This window comes from Scatophagus argus, chromosome 12 (assembly GCF_020382885.2).
Source record: "Scatophagus argus isolate fScaArg1 chromosome 12, fScaArg1.pri, whole genome shotgun sequence".
In the NCBI taxonomy this organism is placed as follows: Eukaryota; Metazoa; Chordata; class Actinopteri; family Scatophagidae; genus Scatophagus; species Scatophagus argus.
This window is the reverse complement of record NC_058504.1, coordinates 9,896,459-9,915,356: the sequence shown is the minus strand read 5'-3', so window position 1 is coordinate 9,915,356 and position 18,898 is coordinate 9,896,459. Positions and strand designations below refer to the sequence as shown.

General features: G+C 46.2%; 1 protein-coding gene and 1 long non-coding RNA gene across 2 annotated transcripts; one reads left to right on the top strand and one right to left on the bottom strand.

The window, feature by feature from the left end:
* Positions 1–7,139: 7,139 nt before the first annotated feature.
* On the bottom strand, positions 7,140–18,268 carry LOC124068677. Its single transcript, XR_006844956.1, has 3 exons — positions 17,951–18,268; positions 7,677–7,790; positions 7,140–7,353 (listed from the first exon to the last, which is right to left on the bottom strand). It is a non-coding gene; the product is annotated as an uncharacterized LOC124068677 (long non-coding RNA).
* Positions 10,521–16,905, top strand: npas4a (neuronal PAS domain protein 4a). The gene is made up of 8 exons (XM_046407078.1): positions 10,521–11,258; positions 11,709–11,872; positions 11,973–12,075; positions 12,234–12,543; positions 12,677–12,786; positions 12,962–13,097; positions 13,226–15,006; positions 15,122–16,905. Exons 1-8 carry the CDS (start codon positions 11,084–11,086, stop codon positions 15,148–15,150), a joined length of 2,808 nt encoding a protein of 935 aa, XP_046263034.1. The 5' UTR covers positions 10,521–11,083; the 3' UTR covers positions 15,151–16,905.
* Positions 18,269–18,898: the final 630 nt, after the last annotated feature.

The window sequence follows — 18,898 nt, the reverse complement described above, 5'->3', positions numbered from 1 at the left end:
GAGAGATCCTCAAGTCCTGATCTAGGGTCGTGCCTCTGGGTCCTTCTCACTGAGCCGCGTCCAGCATCACAAGAATGATATTTTCCTCTGAAAAGTAGTGTAGAGTTAAATAGAAGCAGAAAATGGAAAAACACAATTACAGTTCAAGAGTGTTTGAGTAGGGCGGCAAGGTGGTGCAGTGGTTAGCCCTGTCGCCTCATAGCAAGAGAGTTCGAATCCCGATCTGGGCCCTTCTGTGTGGACTTTGCATGTTCTCCCTGTGCCTGCATGGGTTTTCTCCGGGTACTTCAGCTTCCTCCCACAATCCCAAAAACATGCACATTAGGTTAATTGGCTACTCTACATTTGCCCCTAGGTGTGAGTGTGAGAGTGTGTGGTTGTCTGTCTTTGTGTGTTGGCCCTGCGACTGACTGGCGACCGGTCCAGGGTGTACCCCGCCTCTCTCGAGCTGGGATAGGCTCCAGCTCCCCGCGACCCTGACGGATAAGCGGTATAGAAAATGCCACTCCCACATCTGTCCAACAACTTTACAACCTTGCCTAAAATAAACCTCTCTCTCTAATACACACGGCAATCAGGTTTGCCAACAATATTACAGATCGCAGAATTTCCCAACTCGTTTATTACTGGCATTTCTAATTTCGTGTTGTATCAACAAACTAAAATGAAAATAATATCCATTAAAAGGCTGCTTTCCTGAAAAAAAGAGAGGCTTGTCTTTAACCCGTTACCTGTTTTCCAGCCTGTTGACACCATACAGGTCTTGTTTGTGCTATAATGTATTTTGGGAGCGCTATAGATAGAAAGCAGGCCTCAATGGGAAGAAATGAACAAACCACAGCTGACAAGTAATTGACCCCATCCATTAAAGAATCAGGCCAGAATGAATGAATGAATGAATGAGAAAATTGCTCGGGACTGTACAGCAGAGAAGGGGTGAACAAAATGAAGTGAACTGTAATGGCTGTTACGAGAGGGGGGGTCGTGTGATTGTATCAACATGATGGGTCAGTAGAGATGTATTTTGAGAGAGGACAGTGAGGAAGAAGAGGACAAGTGGACAGAGACTAAGAAAAGCACCAGGTACATATGTGTTTTACTGGCTGATGCGGAGCCCATTCAGCACATCTGCTCCTCCTTCACTCCCATCAACCCACTCTCTCACTTTCATTATGCAACACCTCGTCCTATCTGCTCATCTTGAACACATGTCGGGATGATATGCCTTAACACTTAGTGCCTAATGTAAAGTGTATCCACATGGCTGGTCTTTGTCTTGTGATCCGTGCTCGGCCTTTCGTCCGAAAAAGCGAGGCTCGGAGTTAAGCGAGAAAAGGTAGAGAGGGAGTATCAATGGAAGATCTGCTGCTAGGAGGTCTCTCATGATGTAACATATCTACATCACGTCACCATGGCAACCCCGCATCAGCACCAACTTGCTGTGGAGAGAAAGAGTCAGCATCTGTGCTGGTATGTCACAGTACAGTACTCTGAGAGAAAAAGTCTCTTCATGTGTCAGTGACAAAAAAACAAACAAAAGACACTAATTACCGAGCATATACGCATTTGTGTAAACAAACATTTTATTATAAATATTCAATGTTATATAAGTACTTTCCAAAATAAAACGAGTGTTCACATGGCTTTCTTGTATTCGAATGATGGATAGTGTACCTCAAGTGCACCTCACATTTGTTCTGATGCACATCTTATCCTTGAGCGCAGGCACGGCCTCATACATTAGAAAGGGGCCTCTTGTGGCAGACAACTCAATAGAAATATACGGACTATTTACCGAGTTATTATCACCATGTTCTCCTGTGAGTCTAAGTATAATCCAGAGACCTTGAGGAGACAAACAACTCTGAACACAACTAAAGAGCTCTCGTGAAAAACTTCTGGCCCTTGTTCTGTGCCCTGGCTGCTAAAAATAAACTGGATATTGAAAAGTGAAGTAAAAAGGTACAAGGCTACTGGCTCACAAAGCCACGCTGAGAGCAAGGGGGGGAGGGAGTGATAGATAAAGGGAGAGGGGGTGAGGAGCGTGGGTGGAGCTGTGTGTGTGTGTGTGTGTGTGGTTTTATGGTTCAGATTCACAAGTTTGCATCTGTCAGGCTGAAGTTAGACAGCCATTATGATTACATATGCGTCCTCTGGTTTTTAAACTCTATTGAAACTGACTGAATTGTACTCGTTCGTGCTGCACTGACAGCCTTATTTCATACGTGTTGCCATTAAAATATTATCTGAAGTCTTCGTATTGCTGTTCATACATTTGGAGATGCATTTTCTACATTTCCTGTCTCTGGGTGGGCCGGATCATGTCCTAGCATCCTCTGGGTAAGAGATAGGATTTAAGATTTAAGAACATACTTTTTATATTTAGGAGTCACAAGTGAAAAATGTTGGGAACAGCCTGCTGTTGCCCGTCTCTAACAGATCCTGTCAAAAATAATCTTGATCTTCATGGAGAAATTCTGGAAAAGACAGAAAAGCTGGGACCTCATAACTTCAAGTGGATCTTTGTTCCTGTATTTCCCTTCATTTCCTGTCCATGTCTCCATGGGTGCCCAAGATCAGGACAAAAAGACAATCCCCTCTTAAAAATTAACAAACAAAACAAAACAAAAGACAGAGAAGCTAACTGATCCCTTTTTTTTGTTGTCTGGGCACAAAATTAAACCAAAAATCCTAAAACCCAACAAACCTTTTCATGATATAAAAGTACATCAACTTTCAGTTTACTTATCAAGAACAATCTAGATTAACGGTGTCACATATGGAGCATAATGCAACAGATTTAATGTGCTGTGTATCAGACGACTGATCTTCGGAGATTCAGGGGAAAACAATAAAGACCAGCGGCACTAGTCTGTATATGTGTACACTAATGTCCATCCTTCATCCCCCCCTCCACCTCTACGTATCCCTAAATCCTTTTTCTCCTCCACGCTCTCTTCTTTTACTCCTCATCCTCTCTCTCTCTCTCTCTCTCGCTCCCGCTCCGATGCGGGAGTGGGAGGCGTTGCTAGGCGACAGATTAGCTCCATCCTTTCAAGAAGCAGAGCGCAGACCTCGACTCTCTGGGTGTAAAAATAAACAGAAACAAAGAAAAGACAGACTTACGGGGAGGGGGAAAGGGACAACTATCTTTCACCTCTGGCACGAGAACCACACTTTTTTGTTTTATCGTGTAGACCCCGCCCCTCCCTCCTTTTTTCACCCACTCACCTCCTGTACTCTTCACCCTGAAGCGGACCAGAAATAATTCACTCATTATAGCCGCCATTTACATTCGAGATAAGCTCTGCCTCTCTCTTATCATCGGTGAAAGTGTTGACATTTTGCCTGTAATAACCCTTCTTCTTAGCCGACCATGATGAACGGATGATCTGTCCTCTCCGCTCCCCGTGATGTGATGACTAAGGGTGTGGAGGAACACGCCGCTCGTCCCTCATCCGCAGTCTCAGCCTGCCAACAGTGAAGCTGTGAAAATCACACCTGTTGGCCACTGCTACTGAAAAACGTGTGTGTGTGTGTGTGTGTGTGTGTGCAGAAAAGGCCGGAGTACTCTAGTGCTCGGTGTGTGTGTGTGTGTGGAGGATAGTGACAGAGAGTAAGTGTTGGTGAATGACTGTGTATTTGTGTGAATAACTGAGTAAGTGACTGAGTGAGGGGTTGAGGGGGGAAGGAAGTGAGAGATCAAATGAGTGAAATGTGAGTGAGTGAGTGAATCTGTAGAGGTCGAGCAAGGTGACGTGCGTGTGGGTGAATGGGCGGGAAGGTGAAGAAGTGAGCGAGCGTAAAGGTGAACATATGGACAACACAGAGACGGTGAGTGATCGAGTCATGAGCGAGTGACTGACACGTTGAGAAACTAAGTGAGTGAGCGAAAGGTGCTTGAGTGAAAGTAAAACCGCGAGAGGAACACGTTAACGTGACGGCGAGGGAATGAACGAGTGAGCGAGCACATGAGTGAATGCAGGGGGGAATCAGAGAAAGTGAGCGTTTGTCTGACAGATATGAGTGATTGAGTGAAAGCAGCCAAACGGTGAACGTGTGTCTAAGACATTAAAATGTGTGTGTGTGTGTGTGTGTGTGTGTGTGTGTGTGTGTGTGTGTGTGTGTGTGACAGAGAAAGCGAGTGACTGGGTAAGAAATCAAGTGAGTGAGTGAAAGGACAAACGTGAACTGAATGAATGATGAATGAATGAGTTCTGCAGCCACATTTCTGCTTTGATTCAGACTCTTTCTCCTGCATCTGCATCATCAAGCCAACACGAAGTCCCATCAGCCTTGAAAAAACCTTTTAAACTATAACCAGCATTGTACCTTTAATATCATGTCAGCACAGCAGCGCTTTGCCTGAGTGCAGCCTCACAGATGCACTGTGTAGCCTCTCCACGCGTTACTTAACATTAGCTCGCCGCACTAATAGCATTCTGTCTGAAATTTCTCAGTAAAACACATGTGAAAGTAGCCGAGCAGACGTGCCCCTGTGAATGAGTGATGAAATTAATAACCGAGTGAGTGACAGTGTGAAGGAGTTACTGAGCGGAAAAAAAAGAGAGAAATGAATCAGTGAGGGGAAGTATGAATGAATATGTGAGTGAGAGCCTTAATTAATGTGCCTGGATGAGTGAAGCGTAAAGAGGGTTACAAGACCAAATGAGCCTCCACATGAATACTGAGACAAACAGGAGTTCCTGACACAAAGACGGCCCACTAATTGGATTCATTTGAGTCCATTTGCTGCCAGGGAGACGAGGCACTCGTCTCTCCGACCCCCTCGCTCTTCAGCCGTCCACCTCTCTATAGCCAAGCTCCTCTGCGCACCCACCTATGACACTACCCCATCTCATAATGGCAGAGATTATCATGACAACCACAACAATGGCAGCGCTTGAGGTGAGAGAATGTGTGGGACACCGGGACAGCTTAAGTACCTACGAGACTACTGGGTGGATATAAACAAACAACTTGGTTTTAGTGGTTTTTGTTCTGGAAGCTCCTGCATAAACATGTGTGCTATTTTTTGCTTCTTTAAAAGCACCACACCTTGAAGAAATTGATGTGCACTTAGTCACAAATCCAGAGAAACTAAGATTCACATGTGCTGAGGCAGGCTGATGTATTTAAACGACAGGGAATCAGTTACTCCTACTTTACCCTGAAAGCTGCTGAGCTTGCTTGGAAATGCTCACATTATTCATTGGGTTAGAGTGAACAGGGATGTTAATAGAAGCTCCTGCTGCTGCATAAGCCTACTTGAAATGTTTTCAGAAATGTATGAAAAACGTTATGACCAGACGGCTGCCATTTTGCGTCCTGTTTTGAAATGGCGGCTCACGTGTCTCAGGTCAAGCTGTGGAATTAGGCAGTGCTGATCGAATACGAATCAAGATCCTGTTCCTGCGCAGCCTGCCTCTCGACTCGAGTGTACGGTTTAGCCTTAACGTGGGAAAGTTTTTCACCAGGCCGCCATGTTGAAATGAAGCAGAGAGGGTGTGAGGATGTGATGTCAGTACAGTTGATTGAATAGTAGAGATATTTCAGCCTGGACCAACTGATGAACAACCAAGTGAAGGACAGATACTGAAATTCCCTTAAAATATTGCAAACAACGTCCTTTCTAATCTTTCCACCAGCTCAGACAAATCATCCGTTATTTCATCTTTCCCTGCCTTGATTAATGCAATATTTAAGCCAAGAAGCTGCACCTACAATTAATTCTGCTGCACAACCCTTTTCAACACTTATTTATTGTGGTTGACACACGCCCTCTTCACCATTAGTATGTTAAAATCCACAGGACACAATGAACCAAATGACAAAGTAAACAAGGAACGCACAGATGAAGATGATGATGACGATGCCAACATATAAATTGCCGTGTGAGAATGGTTTCATTCTTGGCACCAGACATCCTTGGGTCCAGTCCAAATGACTTGTATTAAGGTAAAGCGTTAATCCACCAGGCTTTGGTAATCGTACGCAGAGATTTCCCTGCATAAAGTCACTTTTTTTGACCATTAGGAAATAGTTTCTTTTCCAAGATGACAGTTTAAGAGCTGAAACACAGAAGCAGAACAGCACATGTGACTGATTGCCTCAAAGTAAAAAATGAAAAATGGACTACTATCTAAATATCTGGTAATAATGAAAACGTGGTTTGTTAAATCACGTACATCACGTGTTGGAATCTGAATAATTCACCACAAGATTAAATTGTGCGGATGGTGACAGCCAACAAGGTCAAGCATGGGATGAAAGTCATTTTGTACTCAGTCATCTTTGAAAAACAAGACATGTTGTAGTTAAAGATTTGTGGCTGTCATTAATTGCCCTAATGAGGGCCAATATGAGACAAGGCCACAGACTTGATTATGGGCTAGTTAATGATGCAGCAGACTTAAATGTGTCTGTTTGATTTAATGCTTCTTTCTTGTCTTTTCTTTGACAATAAATGCCGAAGTGGTTATGTTGAAGAATCTGAGCCTTTCGCGTCTGCTAATGACACCAAGATGCAGAGGATCGTATGCGGGATGTTATCAACTTGTGGAGAACAGTTTGTTGCTTTCTGGAAACTCAAGAGGCCAAAACTTGAAGAATTGGGTGGATATAACAACCTTTTGACAGCAGCAGGTGTTGGACAGGACATGCAGTCATTGCCTGTCCTGTGCATAGATGCATAGGAGGCCACGTTTCCTAAACACGAAAGTGTTGCTGAACGCTGCTGACGTACAGTTATGGTTAAAAGGCTTTAGACCAAAATGAAAACAAAATACTTTCCTGACCATACGAACACATTGTAGATGTGATTGAAAGACAGTCACAAGCGGGAACGCACTGTCCCTGCTGGACCGCATGGAGGTGAAGGCTGCAGCTAACGACTCTTCATTATTGTTTCATTTGCCCTTTATTTTCACAGTTAGACGATTGTTTTACGCCTAATTGTTTATCCAAAATAATTGCAGATGAATTTTCTGTTGACCGACTAACTGACTGATCAAAAGTTACCGCTCCGATGGACATTTAAGGTGATTTGTGAAGAAATATTCCCCTTCTACAAATAATCACTTTGTTTTGTTGTTTTGGCTTGTTAATTCAGCTTTGTCACTCAGCAACTGGATTCAACGGAAACTTTCAATCTCAAACTAATCCTGAGGGCAGACAGAGCCATATGACTCATGATGCCTTCACCTTAGGGCGCTCACCTGTGGCACCTCAGCTGTGTACTTCACTCCTCCGATTGTATTCGTCGCGCACAGAGATGAGAAATAACATCTCGATGATCTTTGACACCAAACTCATGCAACTCAAACGAACCAAGTGAAAGGTTATTAGCCGCAGCTGAAACAAAGAGCATGACTCAATATTAGTCCTTCTCAGCGAGGGTTTAAAAACAGATTTGAAACTGCCGTACAATTATGTCCTCTCTGAGTGAACTGCACTAATGACTGAGCGTGACGCTGCATCCTGAATAGCCAGAAGGAAAAATGATGTCACTGTGCTGACACGTTATGGCGCCCACTTTAGTAACACACTGGTGTGTGCGCTGCATTTCCCTCGGCAGAGACGGCAAAGTCATATCACTCATTTCTACAGCTTGAAGATCTCAAGTGAAGCTAATTTAAAACTGTACAGGCTGATTGTGTGGACTGCAGAAAACTCACTTAATCAGAACTGTAGCTTCCAGGTGCAAATCCGTCACTCTTCCTAGATCTTCTTGCATAACAATCTGGTACCGTTGGGTCATTACCAAACGGGAACCAGTGGGGAAAATACAACTACAGAAGAGGAAGCAGAGATGGCTGAGTCACCCTGATAAGAAAATCAAAGAAATGTGAGACAAAAACAGACACAAAGAGGCAGACACACAAGCACCTCGGCAAGAATTACAGAACAAAAATCAGACAAACAGAGAGACTGGAACAAGTAAAGCCGAAGGTCCCCAGCAAGATGCAGGATGATTCATCAGTGAGTTAACCTCTGCATATTGGAAAATAACCAAGCAGGAAGGTAGTGGGCCAAAATAATCAATATTTTTTTTAACAAATGGGCCTTGTATTGTTGACTCTACACCCATATTCATCCATCTAGGTGAGGGAGACAATGAATCAGGTTCCGAATCCCTTAAACGAACACTGCACACACAGAGTCTGACCCCAACTGTGACCCACGATGTCCACCACCTCTCTTTTCACCTTAACTTTATCATAACCAGCAAGAGGGGCAGCCGAGGTTGGAGAAGCAGCTTGTGATCGGAGGGTCACCGGTTCGATTCCCCCACCGGACCGGCAGGAAAAATTTGGTGTGGTGGAGTGATTAATGAGATAAATGCCCCCCCCCTCCATTAGCCGGCTCATGTGCCCTTGAGCCCCCCAATATGCTCCTGGGGCACCTGATGCTGCCCACTGCTCCTGTGTGTGCTTCACTGCATGTAATTTGCCAGGTGTTGCATGTGTGTGTTCAACTAAGGATGGGTCAAATGCAGAAGACGAATTCAGTGTGTGTATGTAAATATATATGTATATACTGTCAATAAAGCTGATTCTTCTTCTTCTTAAAAAAAAGAGAAGTCTAGACAGACTGACGTCCTCAGTAAATGAGTACTTTGGACATTACACAGACTTCATTCTTCTTCTCTAACCCCAACAACCACAAATCAGTCGTTCCCACTCAACCATTTAACTGGTCTTTATTCTGAAAGTTTTCCCTGAAAGTGGCAGAAACACACACACACACACACACACACACACAAACGAGAAGATATTTTAGATTATCTTGTGACTGTAAATCAAGTCCTGCTGCTGAAAGACAAAATGTGCCAGAACATTTGTCCCCATCCCAAACCCCCTCTCGTCTCTTCACACACACACAGAAAGTAATGAGGTCAAAGAAATGGAAGCGTGTCACAAATGTGTCCGTAATTTCTGTGGATGAAACACGAGCACGCGCGTGTGTGAAGAGCGACACACATCCAGGTAAATGTGTGTGTGTGTGTCGGCGCGCGCACGCTCCACATGTGAGGCACTTACTCCAGATGTATTTTTTGAGGGGAGGGGGTGCTGTGAAATCTCCCCCTCTATAAATAGGACGATCGGAGCTGGATGCGGGGGCGCGCCTCGCAGTCCTTGTGTCGGTCACCTGTGCGGTCTATTTTTAGCCACGGCAACGCCACCCCTCACGTGAGGCTGGAGACCGAGCTGCAGGTTGCGCAATACACCGGCTGTGGTTAGCAGCGCGTCTCGAATTATGCATGTCATTCATTAAAACGACACTTTTGATTAAGCTTTTGAAGATCGTCTTTGTATGTTGTAAGCGGAGAACAAAGCGCCGACACTGACGCACACAGACACGTCATTAAGCAGTTAGCCGACACTGAGAGCATAAACCTGAAGTCTGTAATATCAGTGTTTTTCGGTGGTCTGAGCTCGGTGTGTGAGGGTCGTATACTGGCGTCTTACTGGTCAAGCTGACCCGCTGTGTGTGCTCTGACTGTTTTCTCTGATTATTAGTTTTTATTCTCAGGTCAGAGTCAAAACTTCCACTCCGAACTCGTCTTTTCTCGTCTCGTCAACTGTCATCTCAGAATCAGAAAAAAAAACTTTGTTGTCCATCGCAAGGAAAAGAGTAATTTCTTCGACTTGGCTCACGCAGATCACGCACATCGATTGAAAATAGACATTTAGGCCTGGTATATTTTCAATTTCATATTTAGAAAAGGCGTTGCCAAAGAACAACCACAGTAAATATAAAATCGCAGTGAAGGCAGGGAACATGCGCAGCCTCCATCTCTTATTAAGTGATAATAATAATAATAATAATAATAATAATAATAACTGGAGGCTCAGTTCAGTCTAGATGTATGCATTCGTTACTGTTTTCGGCTGCTCGGGTAATGATGTCCATTCATAAACGGCGACGGAGAGACTGAGCGATGTGAAACCAGCCTCGGCGTCCATGTCCGCCTCCTGTAACAGCATGTTCACTGATATTGTGTTCAGCTCTGCGGCATACAGCTGAGCAGCAGGCGGCATCACCACCATCATCACCACCACCATCATCATCATCATCATCATCAATCAATCAATCTCACATGTTGAAAGTGTTGACAGGAAAATGTGATCAAAAATGAATGAGGTGAATCGCTTCCTAACGAGCACCTGCCCTGCTTTCTGACGGGACCGGGACAAGCGGGCCGTGACGGGTTGCCTGCCTCTGGTGCCAGACACATAAACACATAGACCTCTTTCGTATGCATCCCAACATCGCCGCCACCACCACCACCCCCAGCATCCCCCTCTTCCTCCTCCCCCACCTTCAGTACACCGGAGCCCGGTGACTCCGTTTACGTTTTACGCTTGCTCCGCCCCTTACTCGGTTTTGTCCAAATCGGGCTTTTTGCGTCGCCGGAGCTCCCGATTTCAGCCCGACGTCATCATCGAGTAAAGGGAAGAGCTGACGTCGAGCGAGAGTCACCGAAAGGAGAGGGCACGGGAGAGGGAGGGGGGAGAGTTTCACCATCGCTAACACTGATATGAGACATATCTATCCCTCCTCGGCCCCCACTTTCTTCTCCACCGCCCCCCTCCCTCCCTCCCTCCGTTTTACGTCGGTGTTGGTGCGTTGGGTGCCCCCCTACTCCGGCGGAGTCCCAGGCTATATAAGTGACCTGCGAGCAGAGTCCCTCAACCAGATTTACGGGTTCCGGACTTCTGTGCGAGAGACGGCTACCGCAGCCGCCGATTCACCTGCACTCTGAGAGGGGGGACAGCAATCCAGCAGCCGGCCAGCCATCCGAGCTGGGCGCTGTGGCGGAGCTAAAGCAGACGGAGACAGGACAGGAGAAGGTTTAAAACCTTTCTCTGGGGGGGAAGAATATTTAAAAACAATAGCTGAGATGAAAGTCCAATAACACACCTCAAGCTTTTGCCACTTTTGCAACCTGTCTCTCAACACATCTCGGAGACAGAGACCCCGACTTCAGCCGAGGCGCGGCGTTAAACACCACTCCGCTTACAACTCTCCAACTCACATCCGGAGGAATTCCGATAGTTCACCGCAAAAACCGACCACAATGTACCGCTCAACCAAAGGCGCATCCAAGGCTCGACGGGACCAGATCAACGCCGAGATACGGAACCTGAAGGACTTGTTGCCCATATCCGAAGCAGATAAAGCGCGGCTCTCATACCTGCACATCATGTCACTCGCCTGCATGTACACCAGGAAATCCGTCTTCTTCACCCAAGGTAAGAACGAATTTACTATGAATGAAACGACCTGTTGATGAATCTCATGTCACTGTCAGTGCTGCATAGACGGGCTGCTCGCAGTGGTGGAATCAACAAGTGCTTTAGTGTCAGCGTGGACAATCGTCTTAAAGCAGGTCTCATTTTCGGATGATTTCAGAGATGTGGGTCACTGATTGATGGGGGAATAGTCGATACAGGGATGGCAGGGGGGCTGATGAGACCCTTTAAAATAGCGATTTGTCGCTGTCCGCGGTGCTGAAATGCTTCACCCGCCGTAACTGCGGCTGCATCGCTGTCCGTGGTGCTGAAATACACTGCGGTCATTGCTTCCCCTTAACGGAGATCAGATACGTTCATTCTCATCAGCTTCGGGGTTATTAACACATTTGACACTTTTCTGTTCTGTTCCTTTTCTCCATTCTTTTATTTTTAATTTTTTTTCTCCAGGAGCGGGAACTGTTGCTAGTCTCGAGGAGAGCGCAGGATTTCTGTCTTTCCACGAACTGTCAGAGTTGATGCAGGCGCTGCCGGGGTTTTTGATGCTGCTGACTGGCGAAGGGAAGCTCCTGTATCTGTCAGACAGCGTCTCCGAGCACCTCGGACACTCCATGGTGAGCCTACACAGAGAAGACTCGTTCGCAGTTTAGCGAAGGGACAAGTCGAGCTTTACTCCGGGCTTCACGTTAAACGTTTCTGTTTGTATTTTTCCAGGTGGATCTTGTGGCACAGGGGGACAGCGTGTACGATATCATCGACGCCTCAGACCACTTGATCATGAGGACCAACCTGTCAACCTCTACGTCAGTTGAGATTGGTAAGAGCTAAATGTTCACATCAAATTCACAAGTTTGGATTCTTTTCTTTTCTTTTCTTTTTTTTTTGATCCACCTGATGCACACTGATGCAAATCTGGTATTTCTTTCTTTCTTTTTGTTTTTTTAACTAAACCTCATTTCATCTTCTCCTCTACAGATCGTCTCTTCCGCTGTCGTTTCAACACCTCCAAGTCCGTGCGGAGGCAAAGTGCTGGGAACAAGCTGGTCCTGATCCGAGCTCGCTGCCTCTCTCCCCCCTCCACCTCTCCCGCCACCGGGTCCTACTGGACCTCCAACCCTGTGTGGGTGTGTTTCTGCTCCCCTCTGGAACCCCACCCAACTCGCTCTGGCCCTGGAGCAGAGAGGGAGTCGACCTCCGCCCCTCCCCGGGCTGACACCAACTTGTTCCTGGCCTGCTTCCACTCACAGCACACCCGGGACATGAGGCTGCAGACTGCCCAGGACAGGTGAGTCCAAACAAATAGCAGACCCTCACCTCCATCTGTTGCTATGTTATTGGTATTTTAATGTGTTTGGGAGATAACTTAAAGGGGTAATACATTATCCTCCTAACGTATCACCACCCACTCTCCCCTGCAGTGTGAGCGCCTATCTTGGCTTTGATGTGACAGCTTTACGCTCTCGCTCCTGGTACAGCCTCCTCCACCCACAAGATCTGTCACATGCCTCGGCTCAGCATCGCGGCCTATGTAAGTATACTCTTAACACATATCTACCAGATACAACCATCCATGCCCACACATTTACACACACACACACACACACACACTGTGCCCACTGGCACACCCACGTAGTGAAAAACACTATGATGATTAATAGGATTACAAACCAGTGCCAACTTCTGCTGTAACTGTTGTTCAACAGTGAGAGAAGGCGGAGAGGGCAGAGCTGAAATGGTGGTGCGTGTGCAGGCTCAGGACCAGTCGTGGGTTTGGCTCTACATGGTGCTTCAGCTGCAGCCTGGAGAAATCCCCATCAACAGCAACAACTACATCATCAGGTATTTACTGCCTTTAAAAAAAAAAACTACACTTCAACAATCAATTTGAAAACAAAAGGCTGATTCACATGAGCAAGAACACCATCCTAACTTCCTGTCTCTCCATCGTTTTTCCTCCTCTCTCTCAGTGAGTCTGAGGCCTGGTCAGTGCGTCAGCAGCTCAGCTCAGAGCAGACCCAGCTCACCCTGGTTCTGAGCGCTGGTACCTCTCAGCAGGAGAGCCTGAGCCTCCAGTCTCCAGAAACCCTGTCCAGCCCAGACCAGGTCTTCACCCCAGGCAGCAGTGGCCTGTCTGGCCAGTCCTTTGACTTCAGCACTGCTGGCTGCAGTGTGGGCTCCTCTGATGAACCAGGGAGCTCTGCTGCTGAGGCCATGCAGCTGGAGGGCGACCCTCGCTCCAGTATCTCCTCTCTGGAGGAAGAAAGCTTCTTTCAGCAGCCTCCCGCTGAAAGTCCATCAGCTGCCTCCTCCCCCACTCCAGTCACTGTTGAAACAGTAGCAGACTTAGACTTTTTAACCCAGAACATTCTCCTGCCGCCCTCCTTCCAGCTCGACCCTCCACTGCCAGCTCTCCCCCTGCCCCTCCCCCCTGTTCCCACCTCACAAGCTCAGCAAAGCAAAGAGTTTGTGTGCACACCACCCTACACTCCCCAGATTGGAGGGGTTAGCTTCCCATTTGGTGAACCCCTTTTCAGCTTCGACCCCACTGGCACTACCACTCCTCCGCCCTCTGCTACAACAGCCACGGCCACCACCTCACTGGCTCCTGCAGCTTCCTCCTCAGCCCCACCAACTACCGCCTCCAGCCCCGCTCCTCCCACCACCCTGTCGACTAAGCCTCCCCTCGCACTTCCTACTCCATCCACTGATTTCCTCTTCTCAGTTGACCCTTGCAGTGGTTCCCTGTACGAGAAACTGCCCCCGACACCTGACAGCCCCGGAGACGGCGACTGTACAGTGATGACCCTGCCTGAGGTTCGGGGTCCTCTGTATGTAGATGTGCCACTGGGGCCCCTCCAGTGTCCCCCTGAGGGCCTCCTCACACCTGAGGCATCACCTGGCAAACAGCCCTGCCTCTCCTTCTTCTCCCTAGAGAGAGAGAGGGAGAAGGAGAGGGCAGAAATCTCCCTTTTAGCTCAGCATATTAGCTCACTGGCAGAAGGATTCTACCTGGATCCACTCTTGTCCAAACTCTCTCCCCCCTCCATGTCACCCTCATCCTCCCCTCCCTCCCCTTTCCTGTCTCCAACCATAGAAGCTACTGACGTTGATTCAGTCCACATGCTTAGGGAGTTTTATCCCATTAAAGCATGGAGAGGTCTGGACATTCCCATCTTTCTTGACGAAGATGATTCTCTGTTTGAAGAGAGCATCCTAGAAACCCTTTTCCAAGACAAATTTGCTCCTCCACAGTCCAGCCTCTCCTCCCCCTCCCCCCCGACCTCCCCTGTGCCTAATCCCTCCAGCCCAACCTCTCCTCAAACCCCAGTGTGCTGGCACCAACCCTCTCAGTTTGAGGGAGTGGGTCACTTCTGTAGCGTCCAATCGGCGCAATGTAACTCCATGGCTGGGTGCGGGGCGACTGTGGCTGCTGAGGGCGGGGCAATGGCGGAAGGGGAGGGGCTAGCGGAGGAAGCAATGGAGATCGAGGTGGTGTCATCTCCTGTGTCCTCTTGCTCCTCCATCCCAGCTTCCCCTCCTCTCATCCTCACTGCCTCCCCCAGTCCCGCCATCTCCACGCCCATCGCCTCGCCCACGCCCGCTGTGTCTTGCACTCAGTCCCTCCTGGAGGAACTGGCCGTCTTGGAACCCATGTTTGGGGCAGGTGCCTCGATCGCCCCTGGCTTAGGGCAACAAACTGAGTTGTATCAACTCCAATGTCATCCATCGCCACAGTGCTTCCACAAAGGTAATAGTCCGTCTCTTTTCTCTTCTTCTGTTCTAAGTCTTAATGAGATGAAAAAACATTTCTGAAAATACACCACTAACTTCCTCTTTCTCTCTTCTCTTTTTTTGTCTTTCAGATGGGAGTGGAAGTGTTCCTCCGTTCTAAAATAAGTCTGTGACTTACTTCATTAAGTATGGCATATTGTCATATTTTGTGGAGCCCCTTTTACTGAAAAGTAAAACACAATTAAGTGTATAAATATACATAATGTATATACAACTTCAGGACTTTAACTCCTACATGTCTCCTAAGAACAAAGATTGGCTTTATATTTTTGTTCAGTAATCTGTATACTACTACAAAACCGGTGCGACATTTACATGATGGTGCAATCACATGGACCCATAACTGACTGGGTTTTGAGTCCACGTTGTGTCCTTCAGCTTCTCTGCAACATGAGCTTCAGATATGATCAGACAGAGAAACCTCTCTGAACTTGTAAGCGCTGTTTAACTTCCAGACGCGCATTCGTATTCACTCGTAGTGAAAAATCTGTTGTGAAAAAAGAAACCATTGCTAAAAACTTGCTACTTCAACAGCGAGATGAATCATAGCACTTTTGCCTGACATGCCGCAACGCAAACCCAAACCTCAAATGTATTGGAAATCAAACGTTGACAATTTTTTTTTTTTACAACCGTAGGATACACTTTATCCATACATCAAATTAGGGAAGATTTCTCGTTAAGAACACTTCTATTCAGTCTTCAGAGCCTGTACAGCTCTGATTTGAAAGCACTGTTTCTCAAGGCCCTAGAAGGCAACATCAGAACTCGTCAATAGTAACCAACTTTGAGCTTGAGATACTTTGAGCTTTGAGTTTGCGGCTTCAGACCTTTAACATTTCATATTTAGCTCTCCATCTAAAATCTTGTGTATCAATGTGATGTGCAAACAAAAAAGAAAACGTGCGACGAGATCCTGGCATGTGACGATCTCAAGAATACCGAAGGTGTTGTTTTACGACATGAAACACCAAACAAGAAACTGTCTGGAAGTTTGCCGGAGCTCTGATCATGCCACAAATCCACTGCTACATTGTACTGTACATTAGACTTTGAATGTGGGCTCTTCTGGTCCCTCCTGGCCTGAGGGCAGTCGGCTGGATATTGTTGCAGCATCAATATTTGCAATGCTGGCAGCTTATAGCGGCTCCTGCGTGCCTGAAACGGCCCTGACCTGCTGAACACTGAACTCTTTATCATGTCCATTCAACATGGACATTTGCATCGTTGCTCCACTGGAGTGCGGTGTAGTGAGGCACAATTGACTATGTGAATGAGCGATTCTTCTTTTTTGAGAGGGGTTAGAATACAAAAGTTTTGTTTTAAAAAATGGAAATAGGGATGGGGTGCTATTTCTATTCAGTTACTAAGCGACACGGGTTGAGAATGGTACTATTCCCATGGTGTCGACATGCTCACGTAGAGTTGTCTACGGTCAAGTAAAGGATTGATTCCTACGTTCTAGCTATTAATGGCTAAGTTATTATACATGTGTAAAATTACTATATTGTATGTGTGATATTTGAAAAAGATGTTAATGCATATGCATTATGTCTTTGGATATAGGCATATGCTCTTTTCAGAAAGGTTGTACACATTTGTATATTTGTATGAAGCTGTTCTTGGTCTGTATATATAAGAAAGAGATTTTTATTGCATAAGATGGAATATATTCTGAACATCTTACTTACTGCAGAATGGACATTGTGGACCAGTGTTCTATTGTGTTGCTTATAAGTGTATTTGGTTGTCATACAAATGCATTTATATTAAAGTGCACTTAATGCGGCTGATGCATTTGTGTCGTCACAGTCAAGCCCCTTGTTCCTCCCTCAGCCTCATCATCAGCGTCAGCCCACCATCCCTGCCTCTTTTCCTCTCCCTCCCATACACCCTCCTTCATTTCTTCCCCTGGAGCAAGTTTCGCTCAGCAACAGCACTGACGCACACACATGACGAGACAGAATGAGACACTATCTGACTCAGACTGACGCACACTCTTGGCATCGAGGTTTGTGCGTGCGCATGTGCACACAAGCTCACACAGTTGGCCTCCCACTTATGATGATGCACGCACACACAAAACGGTATATGACCCCCACCCCACCCCCAAACACACACACACACACACACACACACACACAACACCCCTCTTTACAAATCACAGTAGCCCACATTCACTCTGTGTACCTGCGACTCTATCAGCAGCTTGACGTGGTTTAAGACTCCATATATAGGCATTCCTGCTCAAGAGCTCTGCCTGAAACGGCCTCCCTTCTATTCTCAGCCTCCATTCACAAGGATCAGAAAGGGGAGGGCTGGAGAGAGGGGGGGAGACAAAGGAAGAGTGAGGGGAGGCTAAAATTAGAGGTACAGTAAAAAGGGATGTGGGACAAGTTGATGCTCTGTCGCCACAGGATGGAAAGGTGAACATGATCAAAATCAAAGAAAAAGAAAGACAAAGCGAGGAGCCAATATTCTGTAAATCATGATATATAAAAGATAGAAAAGGGGTTTTATGGATTGATGCCTAATATAACAGCAGATCATTTTTTTCCAGATGTTATCGCCTGTGCGCATACTAGATAACACAGAATTTATTACACACAGTGAGGCAAAGCCAGAAACATTATGCAGGTTTTCTTCAAGTGAACATTGTGTTCCATCACTGGCTGCTGCTGCTGCAGTGTCTGTGACTGAGAGAAGATGAGCAGTGGAGGAAGTGCTGCACAGCTGACTGCTGCCATCTTCTGGCAAAGATCAGCACTGCACCACAGGTGTGAGAAGCCATGTTAGGAAAAGGTTATGAAGAGGGCAGGTGTAAGAACACAGTTTTAGATTTCATGTTCGCTGGACCAAATAATATTAGAGAGGCAATAAAAATGCAAATGAGGACATACCAAGGTGACATACACGTGGTTACTCGGTGGTGAACGTGTTGCTCCTTTCCATAGTGGCCTTTAAGACATCATTTCTTCTTTGTACGTCCATAGAGCTCCCTTGCTGGGCTGTGGTGGAGGAACAGCAACAGTCACAAAAAGGTGGAAAATTTGACGGCACAAACAGCTTTTATCTAAAACCACTTTTTGCTGTTCATCCACTCATTCAGAGAGCAAAGGCTGTGAGCTACCACAACAAATCAGCAGCAAATTGGGATTCCCACGGACACTTTAACAGGGCAGAAGGAGCTGCGAACTTATTCACCAAACTGATGATTGATGGACAACCTCCTCCACGTCCTGAGCCACAGTCAGGCCAGACTGTTTTGTTGGTAGATGCCCACTTTCGGGTAAACTTATCAAGTTTACACAATAAGAGGACAGTGGATTTTAGTCTCTGTTACGGAAATCACTTCAGGGAGAGATTTCATTTTCACGACAGCACACAGCTGAAAGTACATAAGGGCATGTGAGTATTGTTTCAAGAGAGACATGAAAAAATGTGACACAAACCTTTAAAAGGGTATTTTCCGACACATACCTACTGTATATCATGATGTGGCACAGCAAAGCCAAACTGATATTTGAGATGCTAACCTGTGTTCCAAGTAGGGCTGCAACCAATACACATATGTTTGTTATTACTTATTAATCAACTTATCTTTATCGAAAGTCTAAAAATAATAACAATCACAGCAATAACAATAATAATAATCATGAATCCATGATGATGATGTCTACAAATCGCTTGTTTCATCTCACCAACAACCCAAAACTTAAAACGATCTTAAACTGAAAAACAGCAAATTCTCACAATGGAGAAGCTTTAAGCAGTCAGCTGTAGGCATTTCTGCTTGATAAATGACTTAACTGGCTCTGAAACTGACTGACAACTTTTCTGCCTACTGA